At 42.1% G+C, this 19,790-nt stretch overlaps 1 protein-coding gene across 2 annotated transcripts in view; it reads left to right on the top strand.

Annotated features, from left to right (window-relative positions):
* Positions 1–19,790, top strand: part of sdk1b (sidekick cell adhesion molecule 1b) — a 314,207-nt gene that overhangs the window by 184,783 nt on the left and 109,634 nt on the right. For both annotated transcript variants that reach the window (XM_036528197.1, XM_036528191.1), the window contains exon 6: positions 14,615–14,748. In XM_036528197.1, the coding sequence (XP_036384090.1) occupies positions 14,615–14,748 (134 nt within the window). The remainder of the gene's footprint in view (positions 1–14,614; positions 14,749–19,790) is intronic.

Here is a 19,790-nt window from a genome sequence, read left to right as displayed (position 1 = left end):
CTTACCCCTATCCCGTTGAACAAAGCCATCCGCATCTGCTGATATGGGCTCCTGGTCATTGTCAGCAAGTGACACAGCCGCAATCAAACTGGAACTGCGGGGTTCAGCCTGTACTTGAGACAAGCACCTTGCTGGCTCTGATGCTTGGAGGTTTATCTCCCTAATTTTATGTGAAATTGTGTCATGATTTGTTTTTGCCACATGTTTCAAGGGCAAAGTTACAGCTCTAATCACTTGTGATATGGTTAATTGAAAGGGTATCTACCATCTAGGTAATAAATTCCTTTCCTACTTTTTTACATTTTCAATGTGCAAATATGAATCACTAAAATCTGGAAAATATATATATGAATATTTCTGAAGTATCATCATGTATTTTTTCAGCTGTGGTAGGATGTAGCAAGCATTGCATTTCAGAGTGTTACTGCTTTAGAAGGTTTCAGAGATGTGATGCATGGTATGATAAGGGGATCCTCTAATTTAACAATTTCCATCCATTGACCTATAGGAGTCATTACCATTTTTATTTCAGTTGCTAATCCAGGTAGAAAGGAATATTTGTGTGATATTGTGTAGATCCATCACTTCTTTGCCTTTCATAATTCTTGTAGATGCAGTAAACTACAGAGAACAAAGGCTCCCAGAGAAGCAGGAACGATTTGTAAATGCAAAATGCTTATGCTATAAGAAAATCCCTCTTGAAATTGCATCATTGCTTCATCTTGCTAAAAAAGGAAAATCAAAGAACTGTTTTTAAACATGATTGATATTTGTACGTATTAAAAAATAATGTTTGAATATTAGAATTTCAAATCTAACACCGCATATTGGGGAATGCAGACAGCTTTTAATATGACTCTTCAGAGTGTCATGTGTTGATAGAAAGTTACTCCAGTGTCTTAGGAGGCAGAGGGGAGATAAAAAGGCAAAATAGATGGAGTTCAATTATTAATCTTTGTGAATCGTTAATATCACATTCCAAAATTGATCCAGAGTGCTGCAGTTTGGAAATGCTGAGCATTTCATTTGACTGGAGAGTGACCCATTGGCAATTGAGTTGATTAGTTGACTTTTCTAATACGTGTTGTGCATTTTATGACTTGTCAGGCACAGAATTGGAATTTTTTATGTGTATTTGAGAAAAGTAGTCATTATTATGGAGCAAAATGAGGCCATTAAAAAGATATTACAGGTTTTCAAACAAGAGCACGTACCTGCAGTTTGGAAAGACCTCACAATGCGTAGAGACTATTACGCGTTGAGTTTAGAACTCAGACCAAGCTGAACTGTCATGCTTCCCTGGGTGGGTGGGGAGATCTTGGTGTGTTACTTTTAAGCACTGTATTGTGGAGAGAAATGCGACCAATGTTTGTGCAGGTTGAATTTCAGCATCTGCTCTCTCCCTCTAAAATGTTTCTGTGGTTTCTGTCTCTGTATGCCATTATCAACATGCAGTTACCTGAAATAATTGTAATACCTGCTAAGAAAAAAGACTGAACAATCACCATTGTGCAGAATGACTTAAAGTGCTCTTGCTTTCCTGTCATATTCTCCTATAACAGACATTGTTCTGATGGTGTTCATTGACAGTTCTATTGTTAAGCTATATTTGGACTCCCTACTGGCTCAGCTGCTTAAGGTACTTGCACTGATTTCTGGCTGAGCCCTGGGTTGGGGTCTAGCCTGTGTCATTAGTCAGCAATGAACAGTAGTCCGCAGTGAAGGAACATAATTGGCTCAGTTCCACTGGAGTTAGGGCGGGTTACACCAGCCAGGGTCAGCTCAGTAGCACCCTCTAGTGACCCCTAAGGTGCCCATGAGTTGCTGAGAAGATGTCAGTGGCAATGTGCCCATCCTTTGTACTGCATTTTCCCTCCTATGGTGCTCTGTGGGACTTGGCTGCATGTGACTGCATTGGAAGTTTAAATTCATAATACTTAAGCACTCCTGCATGACTGCAGAGGATGTTTTGTTGAGACCTGCCTAATGCGTGGAGCTGGTAACTCTAAAGTCATGGAAAAAACAGGGAAAAGGCATAAGAAAGCAATATTGTAAAGGAAATCTGGTTCTATTGACTCATCAGCTTGGAAATCCATTCTGTGAAAGTCATTTGGTCATAGCAGTTGCTGGAGCGACAGTCACAGCCCTCTATAACAAATTTTCCATTTTCCAAAGGCATTCCAAAGATCTATCTGTTTCTCCCTGCTTTTGTTGGTCTTATTTTGGCAGCTGGCTCAGAGCCCTCTTGAGCGCTCAGCTCGTGTGCCTCACTCTGAATAGTGGCACATTACATTTTAATGGCAGGGACACACTGAGAATGCCAGCGCTTTCTTCCCCATGACAGGAGGCTCACAGGGGATGCAGCTGGACGTGATGTCACCAGTGACAGCAGCAGGATCACAGAGCTCTGTGAAGAGTGACAGGGCTGGTGCGGGCCCATGCCGGGCTCAGCTCAGACATATTTGACAAGGCCACTGTTTTAGGATCCCCCCACCTCCAGTGCTCCTTCAGAATGCCAAAACAGTCACAGAACACATCTCACGACTTGGGGGAGGGTGGTTAGGGTATGCAGCAGCAGTGATAACGGAAAGAGGCGGCAGCCGCAAAGAAAGGGGAGAGGTGGCAGCGCTTATTCTCTCTGTTCTTTGTATCTGTGTGCCCCTCTGGTGCCATGCACTCTAATGTGAGCTCTTTTCTGAACTGGGGGGTAATGGCGAAGATGGGGATGCAACCAAAGGGATGCAACCTCTGGTACAGATGTGCTGGGAGGTGGCACGCCTTTGAAAGGAAGTATAGATCGTGCTCAACTCCCACAGAACGCACAGTCACCTCTCACATCTACAGTGGAATTAGTTCTCCTTTCTTGTGGAACTGGGGGGAAAGTTTGAGGGTAAAGGACACATGTGGAGAAAAACCCAAAGAGACAACTTAAGTCAATACTGAGTCTCACTAGATCAGCACATCTCAGAGATAGGATTGCCCTTTTCCACAGATAGAATTTGATATATGGCGAGATTTGAATAAAATTGATCCAATCTCTATATTTTTTTTGAAAGTCATAAAGTATATTGGTGATGCAGCTTTTATTGAAACACATAAGCATAATTTTTGATCAGGGATTACTTAAGACAGAGGAGTTGGATTTATAACATTACAGAAGAATTCTGCATCCAAAGAGTTAGTATTAGAATATTATGACAGAAGACTGCATAGAAGAGTTTGCATTAAAATACTGTGAGTAAGGTAAAATACTATGTAGTAAGGTAGGAAAAACACAGCTGGCACTCATAATACCTTCACATGAGGGTTTTGCATGTAGGTTTCATGCATTCGCTCCAGGTTTTGGGTCCCATGTCCCCATGATAGACAGATATAGCAGCAGATATATAGCAGCAGGGAATGGCACTTTGTGCAGTAGTTGACATGAGAGGAGCACATTACATTACTGAGAGACTAGTGATGAAAGAGATGCTTGGGCTTGACTTTCTGAGAACACTAAAATCTGCCCGTCATTGTTCACCATAACTCTTCACCACTCAAAAGCGATTTTTTACCATAATGTAAAAAAAAAATGTTTCTCCTTTTCGTTTTATCTTAAGCGAGGAAATGTGGTATAAGGTTAGGGAGTATTTTCTGTCTCTCACCCATGCTCTTGCTCAGCAGACACTTTATCATACAATAGACATTTTTGTAAGGTTCACAGAAGTAAAATCAGAAGGTTATATTATTATGAAGCAAATCATTTTAATCAGGCCCTGGAAGTGTTCCATAATTAATTGCACAGAAAGTCTTTGAAATGTCAGATAGCAGTGCCTCAAGTCGCTCAGCAGACATGAGAGTGGCACCTCGCTCTTCAGATGAAGGCTGGGGTGAAGGAGCAGCAGATAAGTACCTGGCATCAACCTGGTTACCAGGCAACCAGATAAACCTTGTCACTGAGAACAATGTGGATCGAGCAACTACAGGGAGGCTGGTAGAACTGGAGAGCACCTGTTTTGTAGTGAAAGAGGAAATATGTTGAAATAATGAGGGAACTTAAGGAACGGCTCAGGCCTTCAAATTTTGGCTTTTTTTTCCACCTGAATCTCCTCTGATTAATCTCATTTTGAGGACTGAAATGAATTTGCATTCTATGGCTGTGATGGTTTTTGAGCCCCGCTCTCCATTGCTGGTTGTATCTGCTGGAGTTCTCTCTGCATGAGCCCAGCCTGCCCCTATCAGTAGCTGGCACCACGGATGCCCATCTGGACTGACTGTGGGCCCTTGTAGCGCTGTCAGTGAGGGAGAAGTAGCTTCTCCTCGGTCTTGATGAGAATGGGCGTGGGTTGTTAAGTTGTTCTTGGGCTTGTTTTCGAAGGCAACTGCTCTGGGAGCACATAAGCGTGCACATCCATTCAAGACCCTCAGCTCACAGAAGGGAAAAAAAAGGAACAAAAAAAAACTTCTTTTCTTCCCTGATGACACCCCAGAGCTGCAAGCAGGCTCACAGCCCCTCAAGTGGACGGCTTGTTTTCTGTAGTCCGGAGACCAAATGGCCCAGAACCTGATTCTTCAAATGGAATGCTCATTATTGTCTGTTCTTTTGGTGTGTGGCATCACACAGATACACGGCCGTAGGGTTTCAGATGAGGATGTCTGTGGATAACAGGCAACACTTTCCCACAAGCCCTCGCACAACAAAGGCCTCGGACACGCTTTGTTCTGCTGTCGCTTTGACTCATACTGGCCGCCGTACTATCGTAACATCTGATGCCTGGCCTTTCTCAGGAGTAAGAGTGGCCTCACAATATGGGCATGCCGATCTCTGCAGGGTTGAAGGGAACAACAATCATCATTGCCAAACTGCTAGTGAGATGCTATTCTGTTCATTGATTATTTCTCTAAATCCAGACAGTGGGGCTCTTCCCACAACAAAACCATACAATGGCTCCTCAACTTGTTCATCGGTCTTTATTGTTTTATTATTTAGCATATTTTCTGTTAACATGTTCTGCTTTAATTGTCACATTGTTTTATTGTATTATTGTCATAAACCAATCAAGTGGCAGCGCTGTAAAAACTGCAGCACAGTGCTTGTGCTGATCACCCTGGCCTTGTTTCAGAAGAAACTCCCCACCAGCTACTGGACATAGACAAATCCCAAATGGTAGCCAATTAATGGCCAGCACACACAGTCGACTCTCATTACATTATTGATAGTCTACAGAGACCATTCCTGGTGCTGTGGTCACCTGATTTATAGTGCGGACAAGAAATAATTTTCCGTTTTCATATATATATATATATATATAACAATTCATTGTGTTTTTAATGTTTTAGAATAGTATTGTAAGAAAAAAGTAGCTGAGACCTTGAGTTCTGGAGTTGGAAGTTTCCACTCCCACAGTGTGGGAGAAAAGCGCGTGTGAAGATAGGGAGGTGTTGGATGTGGCCCCAATATCCATCTTACTTTGTCAGTGTCGCCACCAGCACACACTGAAGCGCTTGTGGCTGCACTGGAGGAGGATTCAGTGTGCTGACCATGCCCACACCGCCAAGCGGAGTGAAATAAATGGGGAGCGGTGTGAGCGTGACACCTCCCACCCTTTAGCCTGTTTTTTTCCAGGCTGGCTGGATGTCAGGTCCAGTTCCAAAAAAGTTATTCCGCACATTGATCATCTGAAACGGGCAAACAAAACTAATGAAAGTGTTTATGCAGTTCCCATGGCAATTTTTACAAAAACAACATACTAGAGACTTATTACATTAATTTGATCTGATTTTCAATCACACTCATAAGGACTTTTACCAGAATGGTCAGATGTTGTTCTCGCCTGGGTCCTTGTAACGCTAAAATATTTATGAAATGGTACATAGAGCCAGTCTGCTGGTAGTGAGAGTGTGGGTGGAGGTTGATGGTGCACTGCCAGGCAGAATATAGAAGCAGGAGCACCAAATCGCTGAGCTCCTCTTCTGTCTTCAGTCTGCCCAGAGCATGGCTCTTTGTAGTGAATTCAGCTGGGGGTTGTCGCAGCTCTCCCATATCACCACTGTTTTTCCCCGCGGTCGAAAGCTTGGCACTTGCTTTGCACAAGTGTGCCATGAAGCGTAAAGTGTTCTGGATGTAATAAACTGAATAGATTAACTTTGCAGTCAGTTCCAGAAAAATGGGGCCTTTATGTCAGAGGAGTACCTCCTTTGCGCATGTGGTCATCAGAATGCCTTATGCATATCCATACAGGGAGGAATATGCTGACACGGCAGCCTGCTGTCGACTCCTCAGAGGTAAAGAGCGCCAGAGAATGTTACAGAGAACAGGGTGGCTGGATCTATTGCATTATTTATTTATTTATTTATTTATTTATTTATTTTAAGTCTTGGGTTGAAAATCAGCAGTGTGTTTGGTATCATTTTTGTTATCATATTTTGTTATTTAATGTATCATAAAGACACTGTAGTGTCACTGGCGACAGCTGGAAAAAACGACTGTTGGAGCATTTCTTCACCTTACACCTTGCCCCTTTACTGTGACCATTCTGTATTACTGTATGGTTTCATGCAGCTTTTAAGAGTCATGAGAACTGAGCATGTTTTTATTTTTTACTGCAGTACTCTACTGTGCTCATACAAGTTGCTTGCTAACAGAATGGGGTCATGAATGTCTCATTAATATTCAAATATTCTAATGACCCCCTAAGGGTTAAATAGACAAAACTGTTTCTGCGCATGTGCATATATCGTCTGTGCCATTGTTTCTGGCGCCGTTGCAGTGCGAGCAACAGTTTCCCTTGAGAGTGCCCTCGCTTTAGCCTGTAGCGTCTTTGGCTCCAGCTCTGCCAGGGCCTGATTCCATTGGGCCGGTTAGGTGCTGTTGAGGAGGATAAGCGCTGTTGGAGGCTCCAGGTTGAAAAGGTGATGTCACACCACCTGCTCCAGCCCTCCTGACAAAGCTCTCCCCAACCTGCAGATCTCTGTCCTCACGGCCGGGCAGCCCGGGGGAAGCTGTGGAGGATTAGAGCAGACTCATGCCAGGGCTGTGACAGGGACCCACAGCCAAGGGCTTTCCACGCCATGAGGCTGTTCTCTTCTCTGGCCTGGCCCCGCGCTCCTCGGCCAGCCTGCGCATATCGGTGGGTCGAACTGGGATCGCTCCCATCTGCGCTGTGAGCTGGGAATTATGCTGATTTAAAGGATTCTGTTACAGAATATCTGTTTTTTAAAATTATGTTTTTCACCAGTCCGTTGAGCTCATAAGGCCTTAAATTTCAGTTCTTCTTTGATCCATACCTTCTTCTTCTATCTCTGTGGAAGAGAATACAGCTATTGACGAATGTGATAGGAACTGGCTGCTTTTTGTTTGCTTCTTAGCTGAAGTGTTTTGTAACCCCCATCCCCAAGGTATGCCTTGCAAACACTGAAAGACGTAACTTTCTCTCACTGTGCAGTAAATTTATTTATTTCACGGAGGTGGTGTGGGCGGAATAAATGCCTGCACATTTGAAAGTTACTTTTGTCAGAATGTAAAGAATCAGAAATTATTTGTGTTTTGGTATAATTAATTCCGTGCAGAGCAGTAGAGCTATGACCCTGGGTCTGGATATGTATATGATTTGAAGCAGGGGAACGGTGTTCTTTGCAGCGCTCTCACCCAGTCAATCTGTACTGAGGTAGGCATTTACTGTACTTATACTACAGACTTGATGACAGAGCTGCAGAAGGGGAAGGATTTTGGCTAGAGCTTGACGCCAAAGTCCCAAACTGCACTCTCTCAATTAGTCCTGTAGCCTTAACATTTGCGACACTTAATAAGTTTGGGGACCTGGTAGGAGCAACTGTCTTTATTACTTGGAACTTTAATTGAATGCCACTGAGTTTTAATAAAATGAATCCTGCGGCTACATTATTAATGACACACCAACCTGGTTATTTCTCTGTTCCAGACAGTCCTCAGGGGGTTGTGTGAAAGTAAGGCTTGTTTTTTCACGTCCACTTAATTTCTACTGGTAATAGATGACTTATGTGTTCCTTTTAACCCCCCAAAAGCAGCAAAGCAATATTTATCATGTCTTATGTTTTGTTCCTATTGTCAAAACTGAAGGTGTACACTGTTTTTCATAAACTATATAAAATGTGTTCCCTGTTCAGTTGATTAAAAATATATATCAATTAGAAAAAATAAACTCTGACTTCCACTGCCACCATAATGGAACATAAATACTGTACTTTAAAGAAGTGCACACTTGAAAGTAAGGATGAGCATAGGTTTGCATTGATTTCAATGAAGAGGTGCACCTAACAAGATCAAGCAAGATGGGAAGAATTCCAGCCACGGGCTCACCTGCAGCTGTCAGGGTAACGCAGCTTTATGATTAGGCCCTCGGTTGTAAAGCTCACTGTGACTGCAGCTCTCTAACTCATGGGAATCATCTCGTTCTGTTTCCTGGTGTAAGACCATCATTAATTACAGACGATACTGTTGATTCAATGCTTGACAGCAGGTAGCTTCAGCAGGTCCATGTAGAGTAAAACTTTCATCTATCAAGGTGCTTATTTTCTGCTCTTTGCAGGAAACTGGAAGACAAAGCTGTCTCATGCTATGCAGGGTGAATTCACAACACAGTAGTATCCGAGTAAAAGGTTGCTTAGCACAGAATGCTAGTGTTTTTCTTTTGTGAGGTGAAGGCTTCAGGCTACATTTCCACCATCAGTATCTGAGCCAGGGGGGAGCAGAGCCAAAAAGCAGACAGGGTTCCTACTCAGATTTCCATTGTATGTGCTCTCACAGAGCCACTCCTACCCACCACCAGGGCCAGTCAAGCAGGGGGAGATTGAAAGGTATCAAATTTCTTTAACAAGCAGGCAGTCTACCTGTGTAAAATGCTGAGAAGTCCATGGTGATTATTCTAGAAATGCCTGCTCTTAGGTGGCTAACAGAGTGAAGTATTTATCTTTGAGCGGTCCTGAGATTAGCCATCTAGAATAGGTACTTGTAGCTCGCTAAAAAATAGCTGTTCTCTACAAAGTTTGTTATGGCCATTGGTTATTAGATACCACTGTCTATACAGACCTGCCAGTGTTGAAACTCTCTGCTTACCCAAGTGCTAAGGTAATCACTGACTCTCCTGGCTTAGTGGCATGTGCTAGCATTCATTGAGTTTTGACATAAAGGAGGAAAAGTGCTTACTTTAAAACACTGCCAGTTGAGGCTTGGCAATGTAATCTATAATGAACAGTGATGAACTTTTTGGAGAACAGATATTTTAACACACTTACAAGCTACTGTATTAGCACATATTTTAGCTGATTATGAATTAGAAACAATCGAAACAATTGGATGTTAAATCAAAGATTAAACGATCGATAATGCAGTCAGCCTATGGCCAGAGAGCCAAAGTACCTAATTGCTGCTCTGAATTTTACCAATAGATTGTCTGATATCCTTTTGACATTAAGACATTTCTCACTCACTTGGCTGTTCCAGTTAGACCTTTGTCACTGGTTTCTGTTCACTGGCAGCTTTGTGATATGGCTCCTGTAGCACAGTCCCAAACTGCTTAGTTATTATTCAGACACATGAAAAACATGCGAAAGTACCTGGAGTCAGCTTCAAAGTTCTCCTTGGCTCCTGTTCAAGACAGTTGAAGAGTCCAGAAGACTGGCCACATAGTATGTCATTAAATGCATTTAAATGGCTTATTGTTCTGTAATTCTGAATGTCCCTTTTCTTGTTGAATGCGTTTTAAGCTCCTATCAAGCCTAGATGCCCTCGTGAAAAGACCTAATGAGAATTGAGTATAAAGAATGGCAAGACTGCCAAACAAAAGATATCACTTCAGTACATCTGGATACTATAACACGCTTATGTTCATGAGCCGTGTAGTGAGGTAGATAAAGGACTGGGATTGACTTGTGCTTTTAGTTTTCTCACTATAATTCTTGGTAACATTTGTTATGTCCTCCAGATAGTGAAGATTACCTTATATGGTGATTAAGAGAACAGCAGATACTCTTCCAGTAACCTTATTGTGGCAAGAAGCTAGTGTATTGAGATTAATTCTTCATAAGCGTCTACAATAGATCATTACTTTTTTACCACCACCATTAGTGCCAAGTAATTGATGCACATAAATGATGAATCACTGGTTTATAGAGAGGCAAAACTGGAATATGAAGTTAAATATAGGATATTGCAGTGTCCTGGTAGCATGTTCTGTTGGCTTGTGTGAAAAAGCAGAGAAACAAAACCATTTATACTAGATGAAATCCTCAAAGGAATGTTAGAGATTTTACCAGGAACCAGCATCACTCATTAAGAAGTTCTAGGGAGGTAGGCTTTGTCAGACAAAGAAGATTAGAAAAAGCAGTTGTGAGAATTTCTGTTGTTTTCCTCTCTGTTCTCCAGGACACAGGGTGGAAAAAATTAAATTTACCAAATTTTACCAAAGACTGCAAATATAAATTTAAGCAGAGCTGCTGAACACGGTGAAGTCTTTTCTGTTTTGTTTTTATTTTGTTTAAAGGCATATAGTAAACAGAGTTTGGTTTTATTATTTATTACCGCAGATAGAGTCATGTATGTTAAACAACAGTGGCAACATCGTCATCTCTATTGAGGGTGTGTAGGGGCGTCTCATTCCTCACTTTCTGTGGGTCTATGGAGAAGCCCAGGCTTTTCTTGCTGTCCTGAATGTAATTGTCATGTCTGATAGTTTAAGTCTAAGAATAAACTGTAAAGGAAGGAAAAATGGAGAGAAGGGAACCATCCTCCTAGCTGCTGTGTTGTGTTAGTGCTTTTCCATTGCTACCCCTTCATTCATTCTCCTGTCTCCTTCACTATACTCAGAGACCTAGCCATGTTAAAGACCTGTTACCCCATTAGCACAGGCAGAGGGACTTGGAGAATTGAAGGAATTGAAATTAAACTCTGGTAGTTGAAATAAATAAATATTAAGCTAAAGGGACTCACATTTGTATTTAGCCAGAACAGAATACTCAGTTCTAGCACTGTTTAACTGGGATTTATTAGTCATCTTCATAAATCACAATGTAAAAACTGGACATTGCTTACAGCATAATGCTCAGAGGAAACACACACACTCAGTATCGGCTGCTGACATCATAATTACCTTTGTGTGCACCCTGGACTACTGAAACAATAATTTGGGTCAGTAAATAAAAAAAAATGAAAACAATGAATTCTGAATGCAGGTACATGCAGCTCTGATGAATGAGAGTTCACCTGTTTTCCACAACTGCATGCACTGTAACAGAATATGGCTGTCTCCCTCAGAGGACAGTGCATTTTTCACCAAATTACAGTGCATACAGCTTTTTGTTTGCTCATTGCTAGTGCCTGTATGTACACCAGCTTGGGCAAACACATGTATTTTACATACTGCAGTCTGATAGAAACAGCATTAGACAAATGTTATTGTGTATAAATGTGACAGTAGAGGTACACTGGAACACATGTTGTGTCTAACATAAGGGTTAGTTTTGTGGCTTTGTGGAATAGGGGATATTGATGACAAACATAGCACAATGTACAGCACATAGAAATAAGACCCCATGTCATTTATATTACACCAGCTAATATGCCATTTTTGTTCAACAGTTCATTTACAAAGATTTTATGAAGGAATTATTTGTTTTAATGACTGATTTTTAATGTGGTCAATTTGACTGTATTTTAGTGACCATCAGTGTACTTTGAAATGTTAGAAAGCATTTCAATGTGTAGCACATGGATCTGTCATTCCGTCTTGTGCCAGTAGAGAGTGACATATGAAATTATATGTTCATGACTGGACGTGTTGCATGTTTTTTGGTTTTAACAGTTATACCTGTTTTACCCAACTGTAACCATTGGAAATTCATATCTGTCAGAAGGTGGAAATTTGAAAATTTTGAATTTTTTTCCAGAAAAATTCTGAATTTTAAAATGCCATATATGGACAGACCAAGCTCAATCCAAGGCAGTGGCCTTTAGAAAGCAGATTCATGAAGGCTTGCATGGCCAACCAAAAAGCTTTCACTCTAGTTTAATTCCCCATAGAATCTCCTTTTGTGAAGGATGTTTTGAAAGTTTGTGTAAAAAGACTACTGTAGAATTCACTTGCAACATATGGTGGGGCAATGAGGTGGGTAACGTTCAGTTGGCCCACATTTTTAACATTACGGTTTACAGGACTATCAAATTGCTTAGATACGAACCACATTATAGGGGTTTATGTTCACAAGGGCACCACACAGCTCCATCAAGACTGCCGCCATAGATGTATGAACTGAAAAGTGGCTTTCATAATGTGAGCTAGGTGTTTCTGTGGTGAGCTGATGCGGAATATGTCACTCTCTCCCTTAGTGGAATATTGAGGTGTCACAGTGAAGTCATAGTCTCTACAGCTGTACCCATTCAGCCCCTCTGACTTTTGTGAACACAGGATGTATTCACTTTCAATACAAAGTAGTACGGAGCATCAGGAAACACCAACCAGCAACTTCTAAAACATGCACTCTGTACTTATGCACTTACAGGCAGTTTTGGGTTGTATGTATTAATAATGCATTTTGATGTGGGTTAAAAAACGGGCAAATGGACACAGTCAGTTTTAGAGTAAGGGAGTGGTCTCAGCAGATGCCGGCATGGCTTGTGACAGAGTGAAATAGTGTCCTTTCATTTGCAGATTTAGATCACCTAGGGCTTGGTAACACCTTTTCTAACTGGATTAAAATTTTATATACCTCCCTTGCTGCTTGTGTAATTACTACTGGAATGATATCAAAGGCCTGCACACTCCTCAGGGGTACAAGACAAGACTGCCCATTATCCCTCTCACTGTGCTCTTTATTTATAGAACTCCTGGCAGCTGCCATACGTCAGGAGAACTGTATTAGTGAAATCTAAACAGGTTCAACTAATCATAAAATCGGTTTATATGCAGATGGCATCCAATGCTTTCTTCAGCAAACCAGGTGAATTGCTACCTTCTGTCCTTTGGCAGACAAAAGACTTGGCAAACTCTCAAACTGTAACATTAGCCATTCTCGTTCTGAAGTTCAGCTTTTAAATCATTCCAACAAAAGGGAAAATTAGAAACGCACAGGAAATGCCGTTCTTTTTTTTGTCTCTTTCCAAGCAATTTTCGTTTGTGCACCATTATTAATTAAAAGTTAATCAAAGCCAGCTTCTTTGACCTTTAAAAGCTGTCTCTGGCATCTGTGAAGGGTGCCTTTAAAGCCCAGGCACTCCTTGTTTGGAGACGAGATGTTCAGCCAGGTTTGGAGGTGCAGACAGAACAGTAATACATCTTCATCAGCATTGCCCGGCCTCCGCCCCAGCCTCCCCTTCAGATGCTTTTTTGGTTTCAATAGGCTTTTTTTCATAAACCTGATTTAATCACAGAGAACCGAAAATAAAAGTTACTTTTAAGCTTGCTGAAAGCTCATGAAATATAAAAGAGGCACTGTTTATGTCTACGCTGTGACATATTGCATACTGTATTCAACAAAAAAAGAACAAAACAGGGAGATGCTTTTAATTTGTTTTAATCCAACAAACTGTATGTGACAGTGAAGGAACCAATTCAGGGCCAAATCCCAGTAAATTGGCTGTCTCTAGAGGTTCTGTCAACAAAATATTTTTTCCTAACATATCATTGATATGAATTCAAAGCTAAATGTTTTAACGCTTTATGCAGCTGAAGCAGGTGCTCCACAGGAATCGACGCTAAAACTGAAAAACGTTTCACTTTGTTTAACGTTACGGATGGTGATCTGTCACGCCACAGGACAGCTTTTCCTAATGCACTTAGAGGCACCGGCGAATGTGGGGAACTCCCGCCAAGGTCAGACAGTTTGCAGTCATATCTCTGCAGGAGAGCAGCGTAGAGCTACACCTCTAGCTGGAGGGAAACAGCCCGCGTGCCACATGCAATTTGTTTCCTCATGTGTCTGCGTGCCACACCATTCCTCTGTGACTCTCCACCGAAGCAGGAGTCTCCGTGGTGGTGATGATGCATAATTGATGCGGTGATTAAATAGAGTTAAGGGAAGATGCAAACAGCAGCTACCTCTCTGCAAGACAGCCTATAGCAGGGGTACAGACCCAGGAGCGGGCCGATATGTGCACGTCATGTCCCATGTTCTGCCTGTACGAGATCGCCTGGTCTTCTCCTCCAGTTTTTGGGCCATTCGCTTATCTAGCTGCCAGTACAGGCTGGTAACGTTGATTATCCATAGAGAGCCTGTGTCCCTGTGAGGTGGATGGCGAGCTTGGTCTCTTGACATTAAGGATTCGTTCAGTTTCTATCAGTAATAGCTGTTGAACGATTCCAGGACTTCATTGATTTTTTAGCTTCTGTTGGAATGAGAAATCGAGTACATTGGAAACATGCTGCGGCACCGTGGAATTAATGTCAACGCCATCTGTGCTTCACAGTGGGGGTAAAATACATGTGGAAAATAACTAAATGGCAAATAAGCAGCAGTTAATGGGACAGCATTCCATACTGAAACGGTATGGGTTGACACGGCGTGATACAAAAAGGTTGTTTTTTTGTTTGTTTGAGGAAACATTGCACTAATTGCCTATAAAAAACTAACCCAAATGCTTTTCTCTTTTTTCTGTTTTCCACAGAGCAATAACCTTGGACAATCAGCTTGTGGTACTGTCGACAGCCGCAGCCGATGCAGGACGGTACTATGTCCAGGCAGTTAATGAAAAGAATGGGGAAAACAAGACAAGCCCATCCATTTACCTGAGTATAGCAAGTAAGTAAAGAAGAAAATCAACACAAACTTGCTCCTTTTAGGCCAGGGGCTATTTGTAGATGACATGAGCAAGATGCTGTTATTGACCAAGAAATGAGATCCAAGAGCTTTATTGCTTGGGAACAAAGTCAAAGATGGCTGCAGCCTGAGCTTACCTCATGCTGTTTTTTTCCCCCCTTCCATTCTTCCTTATTTATTGAGGTTTCTTTCCTCTTCCTTTCTCAATTTTCTTATTTTATTTCTTCCAGCCTACATTTCTTAGCTGTAGCTTGTCATTTGGGTGAGGTAAGGTCATCTGTATAAAAGGGAGTTCAAGGAGGTGAGTGGGAGGACTCCTGCTTGGTTAATAAGGCAAGCATAATGTAAGTGGCAGTTTTGTGTTAATTAAGGAGTTACAGCCTAAAAAATGAGTGTGTGGGGTAAGCAGGCATAAGCAGGTGTAATTGTGCTTGACTGGAATCCTCCTGGCTGCTTTTTTGGTAGGTATCCCTCTTCTTCTCTCATGATACAAGGCGAATGTTTAGAGAATGGTCACATCCATGTCTGCACACACATTCCTGGGCCTCTCAGTTCTAAATTTGCTGTTCGACTTCTGTAAACTGGAACACCCTGTGCTATATCTGAGCATTCTGTGGGCGGTTTCTGTCAATGTCAGAGACATTTTTTATGAAGAGAACAGATTAATAGACAAGTTACTGAGCAGACTGCAGACTGACTGCGATATTTCAATGGCTATTACAGATGTCACTTTTTTGGGGGGGACAATGAGGATTAATTACCAACTTAAAGTTAAAGATATGGTATGGGAAGAGTGCGGGGCAACTGTGGGGGAGCCCATCAGAAAGTTTTAATTTTGGGAATATTCAGAGTTTGGCAAGGAAACAACTCTGAGGCATCGACTGCCCAAGCACTCTCACAGGTGACTGTGAAGGGAATAGCATTAGCCTGTGTGTTTCGTTAAGGATTTGAGCCAGAATTTGTTCCTACCTTCTTGGTGTCCAGCTCAGCTGCCACATGATTTACACCAGGCTCCTGTTTCGGATTGGCTCGGTTAATTCCTTATTCCTGTCAGTAAAACTCGATGAGCAGGGAGGTGTGGGGGTGGTCAGGTTTTATTACCTGGAGCCTCTTTTCTGTGCGTGTCCTCCACCTCATCCACCGCTGACGTGCTTTTCATTCTCTCCCTGTCTGGGCTTTTGATCGTGGCATTTGCTGGAATGGTGTGCAAAATAATGCCCCGACCCTCATGCAGAGCCATGCAGCCGTGTGATTTATACCGTCCCGTGGAGCTGGGCTTTGTTCACTGGTACCGCTGCAAATTTAGCGGCTCGCACCATTTCCCCCCGGTAACATTGTTAAACCGGCAGATCTGTGAGTAATGAAACCCACAAAGGTGCATCCCGAAAAATGTCATATCATCTGTCAAACCATTACAGGGGCCTTAAGGTGTCACGAAATGGTTCGGGTCAAAGTGGCAATGTTGCTGTAAACAAACTTGGAAAAAACAGCCTATTTGTTGAAACAAATGAACGGTGATGCTTTTATTTAGTTCTTTTTCAGTAAATTGCTGCTGTTTAGTGAAGCAGAATGTCTGTCAGTGTTTGACCACTCCTTATGAGAACCTTTTGGAGGAAGGTGTGGTTCTTTTTCTTTCTTTCTTACCACCCCTTCATTTCAGTGTTATCAAATGATTAGTATTGAGCAGCTGAACAGGATTCAATGTGTAAAAATCTCAATCTTAATGAAAATTTCAGATTTTACTTTTACTATAAATGTATGGTATTTCTTAGTTCAATGAGAGGCCCTTATGAGAGAAGAAATAAAATTTGAACTGGAACTTGCACAAAGTTTCAGTATTAAAATGGCAATTATTGCTTGACGAGAACTGCTCACTGCAGTAAAGGAAATTGTTGTGCTGCAAATGAGATTTTAAATTAATGCTGCCGACTGAACTTTTGGTTTCTTTAGCAGCCTGAAACATGAAGGATAAGATGTCATTTCAGAAAAGAAAAAAAATCACCTTTTACATTAAAATTGTGATTTTAAAGTCATTAGCCATGCTGTGAAATATTTGAAGACAGTTGTTCATGACTGATTTGCATTACATTCATTTTCAAATGTCATTCTACTTTTCAACACAAGTAGTGCACTATCATTATCCAGATCATACAAAAATGATTTTTTTTTGTATAGTTAATAATGCATATTTCTATTATTTGGAAGCAAAATTTTCGTCGATCAGAAATGAAACGTTATGTCAAGTCATCTAAATTCATGTGTGCTCCAGTCTGGCCTCGTGGATGTTTTAATGTAGGGGTTGGGGGTGCTTCAGTCCAATGACTGAGGCTCCCTCCCTGCGGCTCACCTGTGGCCATCACACCACATGTCCTGTCTCCCACACTGACAAGTTATCTGATAGGCAAAGCCGGTCAGGACCGGCTGAATCCTCACAAAACCTGCTTGCGGCATTGCCCATTATACAGATGAGATATTTATTTTCTCCATTCAGGAGGCAACAGTGGTACTGGGGGAGTAGAGCAGTCAAAAGTTACACCTTTAATGGACGCCTGCAACCCGTAGGAGTTGCAGGAGAAAATTTTGTGCTTTAATTAAATCTTGTCGTTCTTTGGAAACCTGAATCCTTGAGATTGCAATGATTTTTTTTCAGCTCATCAATTTGACTGTGAGTCACTCCTAGCCTGAAGTAGCTCCCTGTCAGGTGCAGCAAAGATAGCTCCCGGTTGCGGCACGGCGGAGCCAGCGTGCGTCGCCACGAGGAGACGGCGAGGGGAGTCTCCTCCAGTTGTGGGGGAAGTTGAGCGCTGTTTTGCTGCCGCAGTTTTTGGCACTTTCATGTCCCTGCTCCACCGTCTCTGTCAACAAACTTTGTTGTTTGAAAAAGATGTGCGGTGCAGACAAGTCCCCGCCGAGATGTTGAGCCCACCGCTGGGATTAATACAATGATAACACGCAGAAATTGAGAGCGGGAACGGTTTAAATGAGGGAACGAGACAAGCTTGCTCCCCCCCCCCCCACATCCTCCTGACACGTAAGTTTTTGTGTCAGGTTTGTTGCCCTGTTCTGTTTATTTCTGTATGTTTGTGGTGCTCTGAGACTCAGCAGCATGGTGACCGCCTGGCGTAAATTCCACTTCGGAGCTCTTGATTCGGACCATTAGTCTAAATTGGAACCAGACATGAACTGGCCAGAACATCTCGTTAAATATAACATGCAGTGACTTTTGAGGTATTAGAAAGGAAATAGCATTAGACTAACCTACTCAGTCATTATTTGCTGATACTAATGATCTCATTTATACAAGCAGCTGGGTGTGTACTATTAGCCCATTTCTCTCTGCTGGAATCACGGTCCGCTATGGTAAACCAGCCATGGCAGGTTTGGGAGCTACGCCCTCATTGATTTCCAACTCATGGGTTTTTAGAAAAAAAAAGGCATTTTACTTCAGTAAACTTTACTTGTGCTGGTCAGTGTGTTTCAAAGTCATGAAGTAGGATGAATTGTGCCTGATGAAATGCCTGTGGGCTGGATGTGGGAATCCTGAAACAGTGCTCACAGATCTGTGAATGGGAAGCTGTGACTCCTCTCTCTCTGCAGCTCAGCCTTGTTTCTTTAGAATTTCAAAGCCAGGGGCCATGATTGGCTATGGAGAACAAGAACTCTGTCTTCCCAACTCTCTCTCTCTCTGTACTCTGGGAAAAAGAAATGGCAGCAAGTTTAGACAGTGATCAAACAGTTTTTGCAACAGTGATCAAACAGGACTCTGGGAGGTTGAGTAAAACTTTGCCCAGGGAAGTGGAAAGGCAACCAGCTCCCAATGGAGGGCCATGCAGTATTTAGCAAGTCGGCTGGCTGCGAGCAAGTGGAGGCTCGTTGTCTTTGAGGAGAGAGTGAACAACTCTGTTCACAGATGTTGGGGATGTACTTTGGCTCTTTAGGAGCATATTGTCTTGTGAATATTTCAACGGGAACTTAAAAGAGCGTAGGTGCAACCAGGAAGCGCTAAGGTTTCTTTCGGAGGGCATGGAGAGGCTGCCCGTAGGCTTAGGGGGAGAGGGGAAATTGCAATAAGAATGTGGACAGCCCCCAGTTTTGTTCTCGGTCAAGTGGCACGGCTTCAGCTGCACTGCCAGGAGAGATCTCGATCTCAATTTCATTTTGCATGCTCACCTTTCATCCTGTCCCTGTTACCACCTCTTCCTTGTGCTGAGGACGCACTTGTGTCCCCACTCAGCAGAGCAGATGGGGCAATCTGTCATCTGTCTTATCCCAACCATATTACCAATGCATAGTTTTTATACTTCACAAAGGTTCATAATTCTCTCATCCAAACTTCCCTCCATCCCTGTCATTTGGAGTAAACCGCATCGAGCCAACAACATGTTTTTGTTAGAAAACAGGCAGCAATAAGGAGCTTGAGTTAAAAGCTTCTAATGCTGTGTTTTCCTCCGAACTCTTACCCAAAATGGATATTTGGTACAGGAAGTTCACTTTTTTTATGGTTTCACACATTTTTGCAAACCTCACCATATGCTAGATTGTCAGGAAATTAATCATATATTCCTACAGACAGAAATAGAATATATCACAAAAAGATAAATGGGGGATTAAGACAATATTCATAAGATATTAATACACTATATAGTTTTGTGTGTGTGTGTGTGTGTGTGTGTGTGTGTGTGTACATTTAAATGTAGCAGCATGATGTAGCTGAAGTAACCTATGATAAATATGCATTGTGTGACATTAGGCAATGACTGCATATGGAGATCAGCAAGAGGCAAATCACGGTCGTCAGACAGGTGTTTATTTAGGCCACAGGGTGAGCAAGACAGCATACACACTCATAGAGGACAATAAATAAAATCCTCCTCAACTCCCCGTCACAAGTTCACTGAATGAGAACAACAAACTGAACTCAACAAGCTCAAACTAAGGCAACACCTACAATGGGTTTTTTTTTTTGCTTTCCTGCTTTCACAAAAACCTCTTTTCTTCATCATTGTTCTCACTACTCAGCCTCT

This window comes from Megalops cyprinoides, chromosome 1 (assembly GCF_013368585.1).
Source record: "Megalops cyprinoides isolate fMegCyp1 chromosome 1, fMegCyp1.pri, whole genome shotgun sequence".
In the NCBI taxonomy this organism is placed as follows: domain Eukaryota; kingdom Metazoa; phylum Chordata; class Actinopteri; order Elopiformes; family Megalopidae; genus Megalops; species Megalops cyprinoides.
The sequence above is the reverse complement of the archived record's forward strand: the minus strand, read 5'-3'. Positions and strand labels throughout refer to the sequence as shown.